This window comes from Pseudorasbora parva, chromosome 24 (genome assembly GCF_024679245.1).
Source record: "Pseudorasbora parva isolate DD20220531a chromosome 24, ASM2467924v1, whole genome shotgun sequence".
Classification (NCBI taxonomy): Eukaryota; Metazoa; Chordata; class Actinopteri; order Cypriniformes; family Gobionidae; genus Pseudorasbora; species Pseudorasbora parva.
The window spans coordinates 26,545,719-26,569,939 of record NC_090195.1 but is presented as its reverse complement, the minus strand read 5'-3'; the positions used below and the strand labels follow the sequence as shown (position 1 = coordinate 26,569,939).

General features: G+C 37.4%; 1 protein-coding gene across 1 annotated transcript in view; it reads left to right on the top strand.

The window, feature by feature from the left end:
• bmp6 (bone morphogenetic protein 6) overlaps positions 1-23,760 on the top strand; it is a 72,705-nt gene extending 48,945 nt beyond the window's left edge. The window contains exons 5-7 of the mRNA XM_067434301.1: positions 21,711-21,787; positions 21,893-22,003; positions 22,083-23,760. Of these exons, the coding sequence (XP_067290402.1) occupies positions 21,711-21,787; positions 21,893-22,003; positions 22,083-22,232 (338 nt within the window). The 3' untranslated portion in view covers positions 22,233-23,760. The remainder of the gene's footprint in view (positions 1-21,710; positions 21,788-21,892; positions 22,004-22,082) is intronic.
• Positions 23,761-24,221: the final 461 nt, after the last annotated feature.

Below are 24,221 nucleotides of genomic sequence, written 5' to 3'. Positions count from 1 at the left end.
CTTCTTTTACGTCTTCTTTTATGGTTAGTTTTCTTTCAGGTCAACTACTGTAGCCTAAGTTAGCTAAACTGTTGCTGGCATGTTTATAGCTGATTAATAACATTTTGTTAAATGACAAACATTTAAAAGAAACTTAGTCAAGTGCCAAGGTTTGTTACCCCAACCACAGGAATGAACGATGGTCCAAATATAGCTCCTAAAAGCGTAATCAAAAAATTAACTGGTGTGACGTCATTTCGAAACAAATTCAGGCCAAAGTGAAGTTTGTTTTGGGGTTTTTTGGGAGTTCAAAACAGCTTGCCAATGTGAACAAAAGTTTTCTCTGGCTGGTAAACACATTCAAACTATCACTGACCCTTGGTGATCACACAGTAGGCAGATGTGTACATGTACACACTGGAGAGCTGCTTTAAATTAGAAAAGTAAGTTGTAATTCTAATTGAAAGAGACACTGGCACTGTTTTTAAAATTTAACTGTAAAGCTGCTACTTTAAAACAAACAGTTGTATAAAGTTCTATATAAATAAATGTTACATGACTTGAATGAAGTGCTGAATTGCAGAGCTATATGCAGTTTATATTGTAAAATAAAAACAGTAAAAATGTGACTCACTGGGAAATTACCTTTATAGGTAATAGTGGGTAGCTGTATGCTAGGGAAAGTTAATAGGGAACATAAAAAAGTGCATCTAGTACCACATGTGTATTTTACCGTATTAAGATGAAATAAAAAAATAAATAGTTGGATCCAAAGAGGGGCACATGCTCCATCAAAATCTCACTTCAGCCAGGCAACCATAGTGGGCAACCCTGGTTAAAGGGGGGGTGAAATGCTGTTTCATGCATACTGAGCTTTTTACACTGTTAAAGACTTGGATTCCCATCCTAAACATAGACAAAGTTTCAAAAACTAATGTTGGACGTTTGATAGAGTATTTCTGTGTCAAAAATACTCCTTCCGGTTTCTCACAAGTTTTGGAGAGTTTTTTTCGAGTATGGGTCTACTTGACGTTAATAGAACGGAAGGTCCTTGTATGGGCCATACGGGCTCTTCTCCCGGTAGGGTGCGCGCGCGCGTCACTAGAGCGAGAGAGAGGAAATGCACGCTGTAAACACTGCTCTCAGCTGCAGATCCAGCTGCGCCCCGCGCTCCACTTTATTCCTATGGTTGACGTCAAGCGACTTCAATGCTTTAGCACAGCATTCCGGGAAGGCAGCGCTACATTTGAACCGATTTGAATGCAGAAATGACAGGAAGCTTCACAACATCGCGTCAGTCGTGTCTAAAAGTGGATCTCCACCGTTCACTGCTGTCAGGACTTCACCAAATCATACCAAAGAAGTGTGTTTTTGACAGAGCGGTCCCAGCGATAAAGGTTCGGTCCTGCTTTGGAAGCAGCCGGTGAGTAAATCTGCTTCAAATGTCTCTGCTATTGGCTCGTCGCATGAGTAAACATCAGTAAGTTAAACGACACGATCGCGTGCTTCGTCATTCAAATGCGCTAACGGTTACTCCATTGTTGTTCTGTATAACGTTACACTAGTCTGACTCTGACATGCAAAACCATTTTGCTTGCTACTTCTAAGGTCTAGTCGCATACAATAGTCCATAAACCGAATCATGTCCTCATAAACTGCTTGTAAAGACACAGAAATGTTGACAGGCCCCTAAATACAGTACATACCACAGAGACGGACGTCCTGATGTTGCCGTTTCTCCTGTTCAATTTATTTCTGCCTCAGATTTGATTGTGGATCATTATCTGTATTAGCTGAGATAGCGATGGGTTTCTCCACGCTTGAGGACGTCACCGCTTTGTTCGCGATCGTCATTCTTTAGCTCCGCCTACACGATACGCCTCCAGGCGCTCGTTTTTTTCCGGAAAGACTCGGTACAGCCTATATTTCTTTTATGAATATGATAAAACTAAAGACTTTTCGAAGGTATGAAGGATGCAATACTACTCTATAGGTACTCAAGATTGACATGAGATTGACTGAAACTGAGTGTTTCACCCCCCCTTTAAGTACAGTGGGACAATTCCTAACATGAATAAGACCCCTAAACCAACTAAACAAACTAACTAAAACAAATATTGGAAATATGGATGTTTAAGTCAAAATGAGCATTGTGTATTCTTGCTATAGTATTTAATGATTTAAAGGGATAGTTCACCCAAAAATGTGTAACAGGTTTAAAAAATGTGTTTCCACTTGCTACACATTTTTATGTATGGCCCCTTTAATTACCGTCCACCCATATAGTGAACTGGTTCCGTTAGGGTCATTTCGATCTGCGCCAGCCAGGAGAGTGAACGACTGCGATGAAATACAATTCACAAAGGTGAATTGCCAATCTGATCACCGCTGTTTAATGTGTTGTCAACAGAATAAACATCTATCAGTGCGAATTGGTGTCCATTGTGAGTTTTACACAACGCAAAGCAGAGACAAACCCCCGTTACATCTGCTTACCCCCAGTGCATCCAATATATAGGTGACTTTGTTTCTTCAGTAGAACAGTAGGGGTGTCTCCGATTAAGGATTTACACATTCGAATCAGAATTTTCGAATCTCTCTATTGTCGACTGATAGTCGAATCATCTATGTGTGTGTAAACCATAGACCTATAGGAGGCTAAGACTTTTTTTTATTTTGCTTTACACACGGCACACAGCCACCACTTTTAATAAAGTGATCAAAACTAGGCTACACTACACATTCACAAATTAACCGTTCTCTCATAACATTTAAAAGCCGCGATCGAAACACAGAACATCACACAAATATATAAAAGAACTATTTGATAAATAAACCTAAAAAAATACTTGCCTAGAAAGGAAAATAACACTTTGAGTGCGTTTATATGCACGTTCTTAAGCCGATTGTTCCTAAAGGGGGTCGCACACCGGACTAAAGCTCAGCGCTGTGTCTCAGCATCTCACACCAGGCAGACGTGAACATACGCACGAGCTCAATTTTGAATCAACTTCTGACAGAAGAGCTGCACGATGAGTGTATCTTGTAGCACAGGGTGAAGTCAGTATGTACATTCACGATTTGAGGGAAATATACGTTTAATCACCGCAGACAGACGTCGAATGCCGCCGTCGGTGTATGTGTTCGAATTTTAAAGGCACGGCGCGTCCAGTTCGAAGCTCAGTGCCCTTAAAGGGGCAATCGCTCAGCGCCGCGACACGTCTATAACAATAATATTGAGCACCCCCATATTGCCTAAAATGGTATGATCCTCATTGATCCTGATAGTCAAAATCTTTGACTATCAGGGGTCACTGCTATAGAACACAAATTATATTTTTAACTTCAACCGTTGCAGTCTGTCAGTCGTATAATGTATATGAATGGCAACAAGAACTATAAATATTTAGAGAGAATGTATCTATTTTTTATAAATAGAGAATAAAAAAACATGCACATACAAATCCATATTAAACCCTGTGGCTTGTGACGCCACATTGATGTCTGAAGACACAAAATGATTGGTTTCACCGCACGATCACTTCCGGTGAGTGAGGTCAATGTACACAATCTGCCATAGAGATACGCGTGAGAGATCACTTCCGCCACTTCCGCTAGATTGTGTACATTGACCTCACTCCCCGGAAGTGATCTCACGGTGAACGCTGTTGGAATGGTTGTATTAGAGTTAAAAAAATTATATAAATACTGTTCGGTTTCTCACACACAGCAATCGTTTCGTGTCTTAAAAGGGTTAGTTCACCCAAAAATGAAATTCATGTCATAAATGATTCACCCTAATGTCGTTCCACACCCGTAAGACCTCCGTTCATCTTCAGAACACAGTTTAAGATATTTTAGATTTTAGTCCCAGAGCATATGCAGTCTATGCACACTTTACTGTCTATGTCCGAAAAAGGGAATAAAAACATCATCAAAGTAGTCCAAATGCGACGTCCGTTATCTCTTGAAGCATCGAAAATACATTCTGGTCCAAAAATAACAAAAACTACGACTTTATTTAGCATCAGTCTTCTCTTCCGTGTTTGTTTTCAAACCTCAAATAAAGATTCAAACGGCCATGAATCAGTGAATCGATCAATGATTCGGATCGCCAATGTCACTTGATTTCAGCTGTTTGGATCACGTGTCAAACTGCTGAAATCACATGACATTTGCGATCCGAATCATTGATCGATTCACTGTGTCATTGTGGTCATTGACATGGCCGTTTGAATCTTTATTTGAGGTTTGAAAACAAACACGGAAGATAAGACTGATGAGAAGACAATTTCATTTTTGGGTGAACTAACCCAAATATATAACCTAAATATCTTGGATGAAGCAGATGAACATACAATTATTCATTTTTGGGTGAACTATACCCTATAACAGGCTTGAGGACATTATAACTGAAAATATTCCCAAATAATTCAATATTGAATCAAAGTCAAAATCCAATCCAATATTCAATTGAGGACAAATGGCTGAATACTTTAAAGTACCTTAATTATGCTATTTTAAAGGTTCCTAATTTTGTTTTGGAGGTCTTTACAACAGGTTTACATGCCTCCAAGGTAATTTTAATGTTCTCATAATATACATTGCATACATATTTCATTGGCGTACATAAAAAGTGGATTTTCTCTCTCTAAAAAAAGTATCTTCATGACATAGACCACATGAACCACTCTTCCAGGCTTCAGAAACAACTACAGTGTTTAAGGGCGGGGCAAAGTATTCGTTGTTCACGAATAGCCAATTGAAGACCATATGCTGGCAATATGCAAATGTGTTACATTGTTACATAACAGGGAGTAAGACTGGAATTTCCGATGACTTGTTTTAGCAGTTCAGAATTGATTTATGAGACAATAACTTTAATTTATCCTGCACTTTAATTTTTAAAACTTGTTACATTCATAAATGCTATATTACACACTACATGAAAGGTAATATTCGATAAGCATAATAGGGACACTTTAAATGGTTATACCTTTTTAGTTTAAATAAGAACAGCACGGGAACAGCAGGGTCTTAATCCAGTTTCTGCTTCTCATTATTGCCCTGGTTTGAGGTGGTCTCAAAGCTCAATGCTAACACCCACATAATCCAGAGCTAATTCTGAATGTGAGGCCTTGAAACATAAAAGACCTTAGGGCTGAAAACTGTATATTTATCATAATTTATCAAAGTTTATGCGTTCATAAGTTTCATTCACATTTATAATTGGATAATGTTCTTGATGTGCTTTAAGATGCATATTTTGTCAGGAACATACATTGCTCTGCTTTATTTTAAGAATTATCAGTGTATGTTCACGACTGCAATACAGCTAAATGACAAACACATATTATGCATGCAGCACATCCTGCTGAGATTAATTTACACCAGCGCCATATGTGACTCAGACAGCACACTGTGTTTCATTGATTTATACAGTAGTGTTTAAACTCAGAGCTCCTAAACTTTGCAAACTATGTGTCTCGTCTAATGAGGAAAATCTGCTTAATTTGTCCTGAAGGATTGGACTTTATGTAACCCAAAACATCAACCCCTCTCTTCGGCTCGACTTGGGATGTCTGGAGTGTAAATATTTATATTTGGAGCAGGAAGTTGCGAGGCCGTTGTGACAGCCGTCCCCTCATGGCAGTGTTGAGAAGGCATATGGTTCCAATATGAAATCACTCTTATCAAAGCATTCATAGACTGCCTGTGAGCGCTGCATCTTGACCCATATTAAGAGATACAAGTGCACTATAGTTTTAGGCTCTCTAATTGCTAAATCCAATGTTAAGAAATAACTTTTGGGGGGGAAATGTGTTCATTTCAGAGTCGAGAGTTAAGAAAATAACGTCATATTTCATGTAATAACATTTGTTTGCATTTTGACTGAATTTTCATGACAATTTATGATGATGATAATTAACAATTGTGCTATATCTATTTAAATGACTAAACATTTCATACATATGTAATATAGTTGTGTTGTGTAAAAAAGTTAAACTACTGTCATAATGCATATTGTGCACTGATGAGGTCATTTTATTATGCAATGAATTAAACATCCCTGTCGACATGACAGAAACTGAAAGAATCGCTACTGAAAGGAAATCGATTTGAAGCTCCATTAAAAGCTTGTGAATCAGAGTCATATCAATCATATCTGGAATATGATGCAAAGTTGTTGTTAAGTAAAACTAAAAGGGGAAAGAATTGTTTTAATTAATAAAAAAGAAAAAAACTGAAATGAAATAAAATAAGGTAACGCTATATTTTGATGGTCCAATTTAGACATTCCACTAAGTATAATAAATTTTGTAACCACATGTCAACTAGAGTATTAGTAGACAGACAGACTGTTTGCTTAAAGGCATAGTTTAAACACAAAAACACACACACACACAAATAAAATTTTGTCATTAACGGTGTGCTATGTAGTATTTTTGTAATCCAAAAACCACTAGGCCAGTGTTATATATTTTGTTCAGCTGAGTTCTTAAAATATCCCAAATGTTTCCAACTATTTGTAAATTTTGAGAAAATTGCTATTTTATCCAAGGACCTGGGGTGTCTGAGGGAGATGCCTGCCAATTGCGTCATATTAGCGTTTTATTAATTTTTTTGGCAGAAACGCGTTACTCTTAGTAGTGTGTAACTAGTGTCACAGCAGCCGCTGAGCAAACGCACAGAGTAACGTCATAACATCATTTTCAACACACTTAAAGGGATAGTTCACCCTGAAATGAAATTAAAGCCATCTTTTACTCCCCATGCCCTATGTCCTTCTATCCCTTTCGGACCTCAAAAGCAGTAACTTTAAAAATCAGGGTATTCTCACAAAAATGCGTATAAATAGTATGAGTGTGCAATGTCGTGGAATGTATACGCCAAAACTCATTTTGGCGTGTCTATGGCACGCGGTTTTTCGCGTGCATATGAGACGCATTTTATGGCGTATTATACATACGAACCCCCCACCCCACTACCCTAAACCTACCCAAGCGCGTGTCATATATACGCCATAAAGTGCGTATCATATGCACGCGAAAAACAGCGTATCATATGCACGCCAAAATGAGTTTTGGCGTATACATTCCACGACATTGCACACTCGTACTATTTATACGCATTTATGTGTGATCGGGTTGTTAAAAATAGTTCTGCACGCGCTCCTTCCATAATAGGAAGGAGCACGTGCAGAACTATTTTTAAAATTATGGATTTTAAGCAGTGGATAGCGACTAGGGTAAAACAATACAAAAATTACAGCCGTTACTCTGTGCAGGTTCCTGTAATGACTAGTACGAACCTTCGTTTTACTGACTAGAAGTAACTTTGTCATGTACATGTCAGCTTATTCTAATAACCCAAACCCTAATTTAACAGTCTACTAATACTCTAAGAGTAAGTAGTTGACATGTAGTTGCAAAGTTAGGTAGTTAATATAATGTTAGTCTACTTTAGCAATTTGAGATTTTGTTTAATATAAAGTGTGTTACAAATAAAACGTATTATTATTATTATTATTATTATTATTATTATTATTATTATTATTATTACTATGTTAGTCTACTAACTCTCATAGTATTAGTAAATTAGGGTTTGGGTTATTAGAATAAGCTGACATGTACATGACAAAGTTACTTTTTAATCAGTAAAATGTCTGTTGGGGAGCATCAAAATAAAGTTTTAGCAGAGTTAGTTCATCCAAAAATTAAAATGATATCATTAAAGGTGAACTATGTAGTATTTTTGCAGTAAAATATCCAAAAACCACTAGGCCAGTGTTATATATTTTGTTCAGTTGAGTACCTACAATATCCCAGATGTTTCCAACTATTTGTAAATTGTGAGAAAATTGCTATTTTAACTAAGGACCGGGACGTTGCAGCATTGCATTTGAGAGAGTCGCCTGTCAATTGCGTCATATCTGCGCTACCCTTGGTTTCGGCTTTTATTGGGCAGGAGCGCTTTACTCTTAGCAGTGTGAACAAGTGAACCCACGGAGTAACGTCATAACATCGTTTTAAACACACTTAAATGTATCTAATATGATAAACAGAGCTCCATTACCTCAAAATCATAACCGGAAGAGCGGATCTGTGCAGGCGCCCGGCGAATGTGTCCCGTCCCGTCATAATAAAAGTCCCGGTATTCGCAAGGCGGGTATTTGTTTAACAATCGCTCCAGCAGCTTTGCTCAGGTCCATAACACTCGGTCCTGCTCTGCTTTAGACTACAGTAACGTTAATAACCGCATGCATGAACGTGATTTCTGCCCGAGTCCTATTTTTCACCGGCTGTGATGAGAAGACCACATCTCCCAAGATGCTGCGCTCACACTTTGCGTCATCAAACTACGCATTTGTTTTGCATAGGCGCCCTCCAGTGGACAAAAGCTGCATAGTGCACCTTTAATTACCTAGCCTGACAAGCCAGACCCACATCAAGATGTTTGGTCTGGAAACTCACCATTGACAGGGCTCAATCCGAGGGGCGGGATAAACGGCTGTCTTTCAAACTCCCTCTGCACGCAGTTGGATAGAGCTACAACCAACCAGAGCAACGAAGGTGAAACAGAGCTCGTTGATAGATTAAACTTTCACCGTATCCGGTCGGCAAAACTCCGAACACATCTTCCCTTCTTAAGACTGACTTCAGTGCCGTTCTTTGTTCTTTTCTCAGAGAAAAGCTTAACTCCAAGTCTTTCAAAGTCGTGGTCAAAGCTGATTCGAAAGGCCGCCGTTCGCCAGTTTTTGTGTTTACTAGAAGCATGCAAACGCAAGTCTGCCGTCAATATGTTAAGCCCCACCTACCGACTCTATAGACAATGTGATTGGCCGGTCCAGAGTTTGGCATTTACAGCTCAGAAGTGTATTGAGAGTTGCTAGACGACACTCGCGGCAGATTAGATTTGCTGCCGCTAGGGTGCGTCTAGATTTCTAGGCTATTAATTACCCTCATGTCCTTCCAAACTCGTAAGACTTTAGTCCCTTTCACACAGCAATACTGGTAAATTACTGTAAAATTTCCAGATTTTACAGATAAATTATAATGTCTAAATTGGACTATCAAAATAAAGTGTACACAAATATAAATCTTAGATGAAAAACTGTAATACAACTAAAATTAGTCAATGTGGCATTGGCAACTAGCACAAATAGAATAAGCTGAAGTAATACAATTATTTTAAACTGTAATACAAAACAAATTAATAATAAATAAACAGTAGATGATGCATAATTACATGCAACTAACCCTATACCAAACCCTAACCCTATACATGTAGTTAATTAATATTACTCAGTACTTATACTGTAACACACCTTGAAATAAAGTGTAACCTATTTACAGATAGGTTTAAAAATAAGGTTTAAAAAAGGTTCAAAACTTTAAAAATAAAAAGGAAAATATAACTCAACCTAATTCAAATATTAAATTTATCAATCTTAATAAATTCTTTAATAGTAAATGATTCATATTAAAATAACACTGATATAAGAGGTTTATTAATTAAAAAGATACCCATATCTATAACCTTATTAAAAATATTGAGTGTCAGGACATTTTACATTTCTTTCTTTCTTTCTGTTTTGTTTTTTGTTTTACAGCAGTACTGCAAAAACTTTACAATACAAATAATGTCATTTTCACATCACAGTAATGACAAGGCTTTTTTTTTGCACTATAGTAATGAGAGGTGAGGGAAATGTGCATAATTGTCATGAAAATAATGTCAGAATGCAAAAAATCTTAATGATCCTAAAAACAGGCTTCATTTATCTTTTCTTTCTTTTGATTCTGGGCAGAAAAATGACCCTGACGTGTTCTTGACAGGTTTCACCCTTTGAAAATTCTTTCTGTCTCTATGAGCTTCCAATTCAGGCGAAGCACATTACGTGCGATTAGAGGTTTGACACTCTTTCTAAAGCTTTGGCTATCTGTAAAAACAAAACAGCACATTAAGCGATAATGCTCGGCTCGAGGTGCGGGGGAGCTCGCCGGCCTTTGGCCTGAGGGAAGTTAACAAGCGTCTAGCTCGGCTCAGTATGTGCCGCCCCAGCCCTAGACCTGTAATTACCTCCGTGCTGTCATTAGGTGCTGGGCTAAAATGCCTGACCACGTTAACAGTATCGCTTAAAGAATTATAATAACACGGCACTGTCCAGCTGCGGTTTTTCATCTCCCCCTCCCTCAGCCCTCCTTTTGTTTACCGTTGGTGTAATTAGACATCGGCGAGCTCTGGGGATGGAGGTTTAATAACCACAGTGATGAAAGACAGGAAGAGAGATAAACTTCACATGGACGCAGACAGCACTCACATTCTCTTTCAAGTCATCAAGGGAGTGGGGTGAGACAGCCTCCCTGCCTCAGCTCTTTCCAGGATGGATGTTATTCCATGCGGAACGCCGTGTCCATTACTCCAGCATGCCGTCACCACCAGGAATGTCATTGTGTAATTGCTCCAAAGAGAAGCTTTCCGTGAGAGGCGTCTGCGAGATTTCATTACAGTTACCATGTTTTTGTCTTTTGGTCAAGAAACCACGTGTGTATCTTGGCATGTGATTTTGACAGTTTTGGGCTGTAACTGTCAAACCAAAACGGTCGTAAGCCTAATATAACTATTTCTATTAATGGTTCTTGAACATCTGCGTTCTTCCACCAATACTCTGACAGTGATTCCAGAGCTGTGACGGAGCTGCACTCACGACAGTAATAAGAAATTATTTCATCCTCTTCAGTGTAGGTCAGACTTATTATTATTTTAGAATTATTCAATAAAAATACTAGCCTAGAAATCTAGACGCACCCGAGCGGCAGCAAATCTAATCTGCCCACGAGTGTCGTCTAGCAACTCTCAATACCCTTCTGAGCTGTATTCCCCTAACTGTTGCTGGGCCAATCACATCGTGTATAGAGTCGGTGGGCGGGGCCATAATGACGAAGGCCGAGTTGCGTCTGCTCTTTCGAATCAGCTTTGACCATGACTCTGGAAGACTTGGAGTTAAGCTTTTCTCTGAGAAAAGAACAAAGAACGGCACTGAAGTCATTCTTAAAAAGGGAAGATGTGTTCGGAGTTTTGCCGACCGGATACAGTGAATGTTAAATCTCTCAACAAGCTCTGTTTCACCTTCATTGCTCTGGTTGGTGTAGCGCTATCCTATCGCGTGCAGAGGGAGTTTGAAAGACAACCGTTTATCCCGCCCCTCGGATTGAGCCCTGTCTATGGTGAGTTTTCAGACCAAACATCTTGATGTGGGTCTGGCTTGTCAGGCTATAAAAATACTAAAAGAATAATAAATTGATCTGCTAAAGTGCTCCTAATATATTTTAAAGACTCCTAATTTTATTTACATGCATCCAAAGTCAAAAAGCTCTTTAATTTTCTCATAATATACATTGCAGCATCACCACTTTTCTCACAGAATCGGAAACGTTTCAATAAAGCATTAGGCCTCTCTTAAAGGCTTAGTTCACCCAAAAATGAAAAATCTCTCATTAATTACTTACCCTAATGTCGTTCGACACCCTTAAGTCCTCCGTTCATCTTTGGAACACAAATGAAGGTGTTTTTGTTGAAAAACGATGGCTCAGACAGGCCTTTATTGACACCAATGTCCTTTCCTCTCTCAAGACCCATAAAGGCACTAAAGACGGCGTTACAAAGGCCATCTCACTACAGTGGCTCACAATCATTTTATGTAGCGAAGAGAATATTTTTTGTGTGGAAAAACATTTTAATAACTACCTTTATAGTGATGGGCCGATTTCAAAACAAAGTTATGAATCAGCGTATTGATTCATGATTTGAATTCCCAATGTAACGTGATTTCAGCAGTCTGACAAAAGATCCAAATCATGAATCATTACGCTGAATCATAACAGTTCAAAACTTTGTTTTGAAATCGGCCCATCACTATATAAGTCGTTATTTCGTTTTTTTGCACACAAAAACTATTCTCGTCACTTCATAAAATGATTGTAGAGCCACTGTAGTGAGATGGGCTTTGTAATGATGTCTTTAGTGCCTTTATGGGTCTTGAGAGAGGAAATGACATTGGTGTCAATGAAGGCCTGTCTGAGCCATCGTTTTTCAACAAAAATATCTTCACTTGTGTTCTGAAGATGAACGGAGGTCTTACGGGTGTTCAACGACATTAAGTAATTAATGAGATATAACCCTTTAACCCCCCCTTTCCGAGAGCTTACTCTGCTCTGATTGGCCAGATGGCCTGGTCTGTTGTCAAGTCAAGTCACTTTTATTTATATAGCGCTTTTTACATGTCAAATTGTTCCAAAACAGCTTCACAGTGTTAACAGGCAGATAATGCAACAGAATTTGATTCGGCTGTACAGCCGCTCTGGTGAAAATGTTATCCAGCTATTTTCAATTATTATATAGTGTCAATGCGGGCATATCGTTAATATAGTTGAATTTAGAGTGTCCACCACTGAGAAAGCCAAAAGACGACAATGGCAAGGAACCAAAACTCATTCAGGGCCAGAATGGAGAAAAAAACGTGGGAGAAACCAGGCTCATTCAGGGAAAGACATCCATCGGATAGACCTACAACCAATCCGAGCAACGGAGCAACGCATAACGTTAGTTGTCAAATGTTAACAGAACTCAACTGCAGTGTGTTGCCAAGTCTGCGGTTTTCCCGCAGGGGGGGTAAATTGACACGCTTTCTGCAGACATGTCAGGGATGTGTTGGTCATGTCCATGGGCAGGTCCACCATCTGATCTGGATGCAGCCTGTATCCGGCTGTCTAAGTAGACGTTGTTTGTGGGCAGCCAATGAAGATCATAGGCTAGCATTTGTACATTTATTACAAACCTGTGTAAGTTCGTGCAGGAAGTTAGACTCGTTTCAGGCAGTTCAGAATCTATTCTTTTTTTGGGGAGACTCCACTTATCCTGCACTTTGATCTTTGAAATTTTGCAGACCTTTTACATTCACAAACAGATATATTCCACTCTACATGAAAGGTTGTAGTGGCACTTTAAACAATCAGAACGTTTTAGTAGAATCAAATCAGAAGCGGAATCATTAAACACCTAATGATGATCATCCCTCCATAAAGTATGATGAGCAGGCAACAGTCTTCATTCGAGGGCCAGTGGAGGCCCACAGGACCCGCTCACAGCAGTAACAGTGTGGCATTAAATTTTACTGGCAGGAAGAGAAGCGCTTTATGGGGTACCACAAATCTGCCCTTTACACTCAATGAAACTCCACACTAAATATCTGTTTTACTCCTAAAGAGCCCTTCACTGTAAATACTGGCAGTAAATAAAGGAAAGGATGAGCTAAAAAAAAACTGGATTGTGTGAATACAGTCTGAATTCAGTGTGTTAAGACTGGCCTGGCCTAAACTAAAATATTTTTTAAATCTTATTAGAGATTTTTATGAGATCACAAACAAAAAAATTGACTTTAGAGTAAACAAAGATGGTGGACAACAAACATGAATAAATGGCGATAATATGTTTAGACTGCTTTTTACAGAAAAATCGAGACTTTCCTTGCCAGAAGAGGAGAATTAGGGCCCAAAATAGTCCTGTTTATCTTGTGCCTTGGGTCAGTTTACTGGTGCATGTTCTGGCTAATGTTAAATACACAGATGCATCATATTTGGGTGAATCTCACTAAAAAAACTCCAGGTTAAAGCCACATTATGTATTTTTTCTCTGCTAAAAGTTGCTTATTCAAAATAAAAACGTAGCTTGAGGACGTCTTGATTCCTAAAGCTTTTATTATGCCACAGACGATCGCTTCCGCTTCTTCCGGTCATGTGTATGTGGGGTAACGCAGCAATGTTTTATCATATTAGATACATTATTTGAGTGTGTTAAAATTTGTGTTATAATGCTACTCTTACTAGATCTAATTAGGCATGGTAAAACATGGTATTGGTGGTAAATGAAGAAAACAAGATTTAAACAATAAGACTGTGTTGAGCTATATAACAATCATTTGTTTTCTGGCAATGAATGGATCCAAACAGTTGGTCACATGTCTAACAAAACACATAATATATTAAAGTGTCTTTGGTGTTTCCATGTTTCTACGAAATCAAACCAGAAATCGAGGGTAATGCGAGTATGATGTCAATGTTAGGCGATGCACGGACAGGGTACGTGTCCTAGTTAAAAGTGCTTATTTCTTTGGATTTAAACATTTGGGATGATGCAAGTAGACGTCAGCAAAATATATAACATTGTTTTAGTGTTTTATTTTTTGATATTTTTAACCCAAAAATATTACATATTGTGCCTTTAATAAATTATATTCTGCATGAGGATGAAGTCTTTTGTAGGACAATTACGATTTATGTTTTCTTAATATTTCATAATACATTCTGTAATGCAGAGGTAGACAGTAATTAAGTACATTTACTTGAGTACTGTACTTAAGTACACTTTTTGAGTATCTGTACTTTACTTGAGTATTACTTTTTCTGGAAACTTATGACTTTTACTTCACTATATTTGAAAGACAAATATCCTACTTTTTACTCCACAACATTTCTATCAAAGTTGAAAGTCGTTTCTGTAGCAGCTCTGAAAGTCGGTCGATTATTTTTTTCCTTTTTTAAGTTTTTGTTGTTGTTTTTGTGGCAGATGGTCTATCAGGGATCAGTCTTGTAGGGTCATATACATTTTCCCAACTTTTTTGAACACTGATCAGTTCATAGCAATATGGAAGAAGACGGTTCGTAGGCACAAGTGTGTGCACCCATAGCCATACTTTGAAAGTATGTTTCAGTTAAACAAAAAAAAATCAAGATTAGTTTAGTTGGCATACTCTTGATGCATGTCTTATAAAATATTAAAAATATAAACATCTGGGAGAAAGAGAAGAGTAAAGTTGGGAGAATATCAGAAGTGTATCAGTGTATTGGATCCGTGCATTCGGCCTTAAAGTGACAGCAGCTTTGCAAAGAGCTTTGTAACTTATATACAAGTATTTAAATGAGTTTAAGTTTGGCTTAAACCATGATGACAGTGTGCATTTATACAACAAATAATAAAATAATGCATTGGCATAAAAAAGGAAATTTACTTTTGATACTTAATTACTTTTGAAAACAAATACTTCTGTACTTTTACTTAAGTAAAAATCTGTTTTTACAACTTTTACTTGTAACAGAGTTATATTTGACCAGTAGTACTTTTACTTAGGGCTGGTCGATTCCGAAACTTTTGGAATCGATTCCGATTCCGATTCCTCAAGAATCGATTCCGCACTGTTGTTTTCGATTCCTTTTCGATTCTTCTTTTTTTAACAAAATCGATGGAGGAACTTAGTTCCGGAGTGACAGCAGGATACAAGGATGTAGAAAGTATCCTTCTCCGTAACTTTATTTGTAAAATGGTGATACATTTCCATAACTCTGATGAATTTTAAATGATGGATTCTCCTGAAATGGCCCATATAGCCCAGAAGTAAATGTGATTTAGCCTAATAAATAAAAAGGATAGCACATTATTCATGGATGTGCATTTATTGCATGTTTAAAACTACATGACATGTCTAAAATGCATGTGCACAATTAAGTTAAATGAATACGTTCAAATAAGTGCTTTTGCACAGAATGTACAAGGCAAAATAACCACAATATTAACAAAAACAATAATATAAGAGTGCGCAGTTTATTTGTCAATCAGATGCGCGAGCAAGTTGCGTTCATTACTATAGCAACATTAGACTCGGTCATTAAGCTGTACTCTAGTCTAGGCGCATTTTCTTTCAGTTATCAATGGATTAAAGAAAATAAAAGAAAATAGAAAATTAAAATAAGACCCTCACATCTGCATCTGTAAGCAGCGCTCAAAACCTACCGTTGTGGACAACAGAACCATTTCACAATTTAAAATTATGGAGTTTTTGTGTGCAAAATGTAGCAAACTTGTCCACGATGCAGGATCACAGAAGGAAACAATGACAATAAACACTATTAAACTAAGTGAATGAAAGGTATAGTAATAATCAGCGATATGCGTTCACATATGGCTTGATTTGAACATTTCATACCATAAAAATAAGTAGTTAGAATTACGTTCTAGTGACGTCATCACGCAATGACGCAAAAAAAACAAACAGCTGAATTGCTTTATTTTTAACTCGTTATTTGAAACTAACTGTTCAAAAGAGCCTTTTGCAAAAATTAAATAGACTTCCAATCATTATTAGTAAGCGAGAGACAAGTGAATAAAGAGGAGTCGATTCCCCGCGATGGAATCGATTCTAAACGTTGGAATCGACTCTCGATTCCCAACGCCTTGGAATCGAGGAATCGATTCTTTTTGGAATCTTTTACTCAAGTAATAGAGTTGTGTACTTTGTCCACCTCTGCTGTAATGTGGAAAACACTCTTATTAGCATTATACAGCTTTGTTGTTTATAATTCTCATAATTCTGAATGATGAATACAGCCCAGACAAGATTGAAGCAATGACATATTAATATTATGGGTTATTGGTACTAAAATGCCTTTGTTTCCTATGCATACAAAAATAGATTTTTGGGGAGAAATATTACCCAAGCCTAGGTTCCATGAGATTTGTCCATTTAAAAAGACTTCAGAAGTGGATCAAAAGAAGAAAAAGTCTAATATTCCTCTTAAGAAATGGCCAAATACTGTTTAAAATAGATGGAGTATAGCATGTCACACCACAGGACATGTCAGCTTCCCATATGTATGAGTTGTGTGTAACTAGTGTGTCAAAACCTGCCATTCTTGGGTTGTAGTTTGGCCTTATTCTCAGGCCTGTGGTTAGGTGTAGAACATTCTTGACTATAAATGTCACAGTTGGGGGTCTGTGTAAGACAGGTTCACTGCTCGGGATCAGAGAGGAAGGGGACCCCTGGGGGACCGACTAAAAGGCCACTCGGGAGAGCTCGGGGGCCACTCCTGCTGGCGGATTTATCTCAGTAAATATTTACCCTAGTCCCGCCAGACAGAGTGAGAGAAATACAAGAAGGGGTCTTACTTTGGGAGCTAAAGAAGGCCAGAAATGTCACGCTGTATCTGAAGCTGCAAACCCAGCACCTATAGTTTAAACAGAAATTATTTGAAATTATCTTGAGTCAATACTGAATATATTTATGTTCTCTTTTAACTGTGAAAATTACAGCAAACTACAAGAATAATTAGTTTGTTGATACTACAGGGTAAAAGTGCATTTGATTTTATCCTCCTAAACCACTAGATGACACACTTATCGCAGCACTTTCAATATTCACATGGAAATTTGGCTTATTCTCCATTTAACTGTGGACAGCAATGCAAAGTTGATTCTGTGTTCAATAGATGTTTTTACGTCTTGATATTGATTTTCAGTTTTGATCAAGGTAATTCAATCAACAGTTTTAAATAACGGATTAATATGTAAAAGAATGGTATTTGGGGTAAAAACCGCACCTGTTGTTGAGTCTAAAGGCACAATAATTGACATGATAAACAGCTGTCTGACTTTTTATATTTATTGACCTGACATTGTTAGATTAAAATGTTTAATGTAATTTATTTAGTTGGGTTCCCAACATATTTTAATGACAATATTTTATGAAATACAATGACAGCTTTAAGATCAAGAAGCTTTTGCCAACCAGCATCAATTGGATTTTCAACAAACTTTCTCTTAAAGGAGAAAGTGGAAACACCTTAGCCCTGGATGATTGTTGAGTTCTTAGGATGACCTCAGAGATTTGTCTTCACACTCACCATGTGGTTTCAGTTACAGCCTTAATTTCTTCTCTACATTACTCATAGACAATCATGTTTTTAATAGATGTAGTTTTTTTTAAAAATAAATATAGGTTTTACCCATTTAATGAGAATCATTTGTCCATTTTGGTAAATGTGTTTGTAAAGTGAACTGTCCAAAAACACTTTTTTTTTTTTTTTTTTGCTATTATCTTAAAAAAAAGCTCACTTATTTCAAAGATTATCACAATATTTTTTAACAGGAAATATGCAAGGCAAACTTGGTCAGTTCTATCGAAATATTGAGAACCAAAATTTAGTTAAATGATGTATTTTTTAGTCCATTTAAATACATACAAGTACCATTTGACAAAAAATAATAATTCTTAATTGTAGAATGTCTAGTTTAATTTTGAGCTCATAGGCAGTCATAGCAATGCAGTGGGTGAAGTTAAAGAGGTTTGCATACTTGAATGTAAAAAATAAATAAAAAATTACCCATTTTACATTGTTGTAGCACTTCTCTTCCTAGTCTGTCAGTAACACTCTGTTTAGTTCATGTCTCTCTGTGAATTTACGTGGCCTACCACTTCGTGGCTGAGTTACTGCTGTTCCCAATTACTTCAACTATGTTATAATACCACTAACAGTTGACCGTGGAATATTAAGTAATGAGCAAGTTTCCCGAATGGACCACTGTTCCATGCTTGAATTCACTGAGCTCCCATTCTTTCACAAAATGTTTGTAGAATCAGCCTGCACGCCTAGGTGCTTGATTTTATACACATGTGAGCATGGAAATAATTGGAACACCTGCATTCAATGATTTAGAGGGGTGTCCCAATACTTTAGGCAATATTGTGTATTTCATATTAGGTCCTCTGTAAGTTCATCATTAAACCAGCACAGACTCAATAGAAAAAACATACCTACATTTTCGCAAATCTTCAATAACTTACCAAAACATACAAATCACAGTTTCATTCTAAAATAATCAAATTACGGTAGTAAAACGTAACAGATTCACGTTCATCTGTTTCAAATAAAATGTTTTTTTTTTAGCGACACTCATTGGACAGAAACATACATAAGGCAATGTAACATAATTTTTTTAGAGAAATGTCGCCACAGGCACGTTTTTCCAATGAGCCTGCATTAAACATTACCACCAGGTTCCTGACTGACTTGGATGTTGTTAGTGTTGTTGAGCCCAACAGGACTGTGATGATGTGTGGACTTGTCATGCTGGCTGAGTTGTAAATAGTGTGTATATAGAGAAGAAAAAGGGCCCAAGCATCGAACCCTGGGGTACCGCAGTCTTTAACTAGTGTGATTTAGACACCTCCCCAGGGCAGTTTCCATCTAATGTCCTACAAAGTGTTTCATGAAAATACGAAACCAATGTACACACTTTGGGGAATGAATTGTATGTGCTGTAAACAAAATAAAGATTTGTTTTGTTGATCATATGTACATTATTATTATTATTATTATTATTATTATTATCAAATCATTATATATTGATTTTGACAGGTGATTGTATTTATTGTTTTTCTCAGCTGTATTATGTGACAGGTTTTCATTGTCATGTTGAATCAACATAAACTATGTTGTCTTATGAGAGCAGTAAATTAAATTTACTTACATCATAATGTCATTACAGTAATAAATTACAGTATGGCTTCATTAGGGAGGCTTCAGCAGCCTGTTTGAAAAGAAAACAAATATTATAAGAGCCTGTAGCCTTCCAGACAAGGCAAAAGTGTGGTTTATTTGGGATTTGGTGGGGGGTTGACAAATCGATGTAGTGGCACCTCTTCTAGCTACCCTTCTCCATGGCATGTCTTGTCACTGTTTTGGTCAGCAAGAACCCTGGATGGCCAAAGTTCTGTTCTTCGGGCTGGAACTAAAAAAAAAACAGGAAGGGATTGCAGCTGGCCTGAACTGATATCATAGTGTTCTCCCTCCTCTCCCTCTCCCTCTCCACTGCACTTAGCAAAGAAAAAAAAAAAACCCACGTGTATGAGAACACCAGTGGAAAGAATGTGTCAGAGTTTGAATTCAGAGCAGGAGTCAGTGCCAGAGATGACCTTCCCCTTCAGGAAACCCTAGCCTACCTGCTGCTGACATGTGACTAGGTCACAGGGTGGAGCCGCACAGCTAATTGAAATAAACTGTAAATGTTGCTGACAGCAACTGGTAAATGACACATTACTGTATGTTGCAAAGCAAATGTGTTGTGATGTTGACGTGATGTTGACATTGTATGCACTTTTTGAAGTATTGCATCAGAAACAAACGTATGGAAGCTTGTTTCCACCACAGAATAAAATATTTCAAAAGGTAATTGCGTCTTTTTATCTCCCAATTCTGACTTTTGTTCTCGCAATTCTGACTTCTGTGATAATAATGTCAGAATTGCGAGACAAAGTCAGAATTGTAAGACATAAACTCGCAATTGCAATATATAGACTCACAATTCTGAGAAAAAAAGTGTATTTTTCGCCCTCAAATTTGGGTGTTATATCTTGCCATTGCGACTTTTTATCTCCCAATTCTGACTTTTGTTCTCGCAATTTTGACTTTTGTGATAATAATGTCAGAATTGCGAGACAGAAAGTCAGATTTGTAAGACATAAACTCGCAATTGCAATATATAGACTCACAATTCTGAGAAAAAAAGTATTTTTCGTTATATCTTGCCATTGCGACTTTTTATCTCACAATTCTGACATTAGAACACAGAAAAATCTGCTCTTATAATTTGATGGAAATTAAGCTATTTGTCTTTTTTGTTTAGTTTTTTCCCCCCATTTTTTGTGAACTTTGAAATTATTTGCTTGACATTTGGATGGAAACCCAGGTTGACTTTCTTCCTTACATGGAGCATAAAAAGAAATGTAAGGCTAAAAATAAAGCCTCACAACTCAGTCACAATTTATTTCACTGTATGGCATAAAGATGGAAAGAAGGTCAAAAGTGACTCTCATTCTGCAATTTGGATTCAAAATTCAGTATAATATGAGTAAATGATGACAAAATCGTCATTGTAGGTGTACTTTTGTTAGTAACCACATCAAAATGAGTCTCTTTAATTAAAGCATAACTAAATATTATAAAACATAATGATTTAAAAGAAACCTTTATGATTCCAAGGACCCCAGATATGAGGAACCTTGTATGAGGGACCCCCTTCCTAAAATCCGATCACATGTAAATGCGTATAAATAGTATGAGTGTGCAATGTTGTGGAATGTATACGCCAAAACTTATTTTGGCGTGCATATGAAACGCACTTTATGGCGTGCATATGACACGCTCTTGGGTAGGTTTAGGGTGGTGGGGTGCGGGGTTCGTATGTATAAACGCCATAAAGTGCGTATCATATGCACGCGAAAAACATCGTGGCATAGACACGCCAAAATGAGTTTTGGCGTATACATTCCATGACATTGCACACTTATACGATTTATACGCATTTTTGTGAGATCCGGCAGATATTTGTATATATATTTTTTTTTAAAACTTTAAATTATTAAATAAATAGTAAGTGTGACCTTATAAATGCAACATATTCTTTCCAAATTAAATTGGCCATACTTAATGTCACATGTATAAACCTGAAGAACTTTTTCAATTAAAAAAATATTTGTATAAGCAACTTTCAGAATAAATGTATATAGGCATGCTGCGTTAAGAAACCTTACAGTGAGAAGCCTTACAGTTAACCCCAGTGAGCAAGATAAATGGGACTATAGTGAGAAAAACTCACTAGAAAGATACAATGAAGAGCAACTTGGGATGTTCGGTAGACTTCAATTTTTGCTTTGTCATCTCTGAAATGTTGTGGGGACCCCTAGAACCGTCTGGAGGACCACAGTATGAAAACCACTGGGCTACACTACAACTGCAAATTGAATACAATTAAGCACACTTTTTCAAAAGGGTAGTATGTGTAGTATGTTATACAGTAACCTAGCATGTGTTCATCTCTCTCTTCTCTGTGAATGGCAGATTACAACAACAGTGATCAGAAGACCGCCTGCAGAAAGCACGAACTGTACGTCAGCTTCAGAGAACTGGGCTGGCAGGTAAAGATGAAGGACATGCACAGCCTTCAGTGGCCATTTGCATATCAATAATTGATATGTTGACTCTGGTTTAAGTTTATTTTAATTTTAACTGTCTTTCATCAGGACTGGATTATTGCACCCGAGGGCTACGCAGCAAACTACTGTGATGGAGAATGCTCTTTTCCCCTAAACGCCCATATGAATGCTACTAATCACGCTATTGTACAGACACTGGTGGGTTCTTCATAAAATACAACTTTTAATGTTTATTTCAGCGTAAGTTTAAAAAAACCCATCTTGCTCTACTTTTCAGGTCCATCTGATGAACCCAGAGAACGTTCCAAAGCCATGTTGCGCTCCCACCAAACTGCATGCGATCTCCGTGCTCTACTACGATGACAACTCCAACGTCATTCTGAAAAAATACAAGAACATGGTGGTGCGCTCATGTGGCTGCCACTGACACAAGGGACTCGTACCCCCTGCCCAACCTCTGCACCGCAGACACAGACAAATGTGTGCAAGGACTGACAAAACTAAATAAGATTTATGAACAAATGTGAGAGAATGTCTCAACAGTGGATCCTGGTTTGCTGCTTCTCATCTTCACACACACGGCCATTTCTCATACATTTCGGTTCCTACAAACCGAAGAGGATGCATCTGAATCTACAGAACAGAAAATGAACCTGATGTATTCATTCCAAAACAAAGAGAATGTAAATAATGAACTAATAATGCAGTAGTATTTAAAAGTTTCACTTACCAAAATCATTTTTTGAGGTCAACTTGTTACAAAAGTTTCACCAAAAGAGCCAATACTGTTTTTCAGCCTCTCTTTGACCCTCGGAATTAAACGGGATGTTTTTTTTTTTTTTTTTTTGCTGCTGTGCCTTTAGACATTTTGTTCTACTGTCTTTATCTGTCTGATAGTTCCAGAACAAGTTGTTTTTGCAACTTACAGGAACTTCCTACCCAATATAAATAGACAATTTGAGTTCTGAAAGACACAGTAGCTCTTTCTTTGGTTCCTCACAGTATGATCCCTTTAACCTCTGAAACCGTCCTGTATGTGTATTTTTGATGAAGTCACTTCAAGCCACAGGACTCTTATTTTAGGTCTAAAAAAAAAATTGAATTATTTTAAGTGTCTCAATATTTGCTCTACAGTACCTGTGGTTTGCATCGGTGAGTCAGAGCGAGTGGTTACACTTTAACAGAACTTAAAGAACGGAACCATTATGTTGCCGTTCCAAGGATGGGACTGTTTTCTGATGCCGCCCGACACCGCAGATCTATAATTTTCCTGCAACACCTGCACCTCGGATGGCTTACATCCAAAACCTCCCACAAGACACAAGGACCTATGGATAATTTAAGGTTTTTCAGCAACAAAACCATACTGTGGGCCAACATCTTCACATGGGTTGTAGATTTACCATCTCATGTCAATATTTATTATCAAACTTTTACTATGCAGCTATCAATCTTTTTTTTTTTTTTTTTCTTCACTGTGAGCCGTTGAATGGTACAAAGCTCTTTCTGGACTAGCTACATGTGTGTATTTCTATCATTGTAGCGATACCTTTGGTTTTGCCCTATTTTGTAGGTTGTGAACCTATAATCGTTTCTATTTTATACCAATACTGGAAGCAAACAATTTCACAATATTTGATAACATTTATAGTTCCAGAATGTCATTCTTCCTCTGATATGAATGGAAAATATGCAAATTTGAATTCCCGTTCATCTTACTGCCACAGGACCAAAAGCCAATAGAACTCCATGGCAACCAGCCAAACCTGGACAGCTTAGATCAGTGACCACATCACTGGATGGCATTATGTACGGTTGGTTGCCAGTGGGCATTTCTACTCAGCTGTATCCAAATCTGGCCCCTAATCATAACATTTCCCCCTCAATAATTGTTCTGTTGAAACAATTTGTTAACAGGCAGCTGAAAGTAGTAAAAGCAATAATTATTTTCCAAATATTGTCATTTTTTATGATCCCTAATTATATCACATACCTCCCATAAACTGCTGTTTACATGTCTTAACCATATTTGGATGCTTGTGTGTAAATAATTGTACATTTTACAGTTTATTTATTGCTCCTTTTATGAATCATACCACAGAGATCATATAACAAGAGTAAAGGAAAAAAAATTAAAACAGCTATTTTTGGAAAAAGACATTTTATTATGAAATCTGTCAATGTGCCTTTTTTTTGTACAAAAACCCCCAGGCAGTGTATCTATCCCTCTCACACAGAACCAAAATACTGCGTTTTTCACAGAGGCCGGCCTTGACCATGTGCCTCCCATAAAGACTATATGTGGTTTCTCTGATTGCTTTTCCCTTCCCTCTCTTTCAGATCCAGTAAAAGAGAAAAATAAACATCTATGTGTGGGAACATTTAAAAAAAAAAAATAAAAAAAATAATGTACATT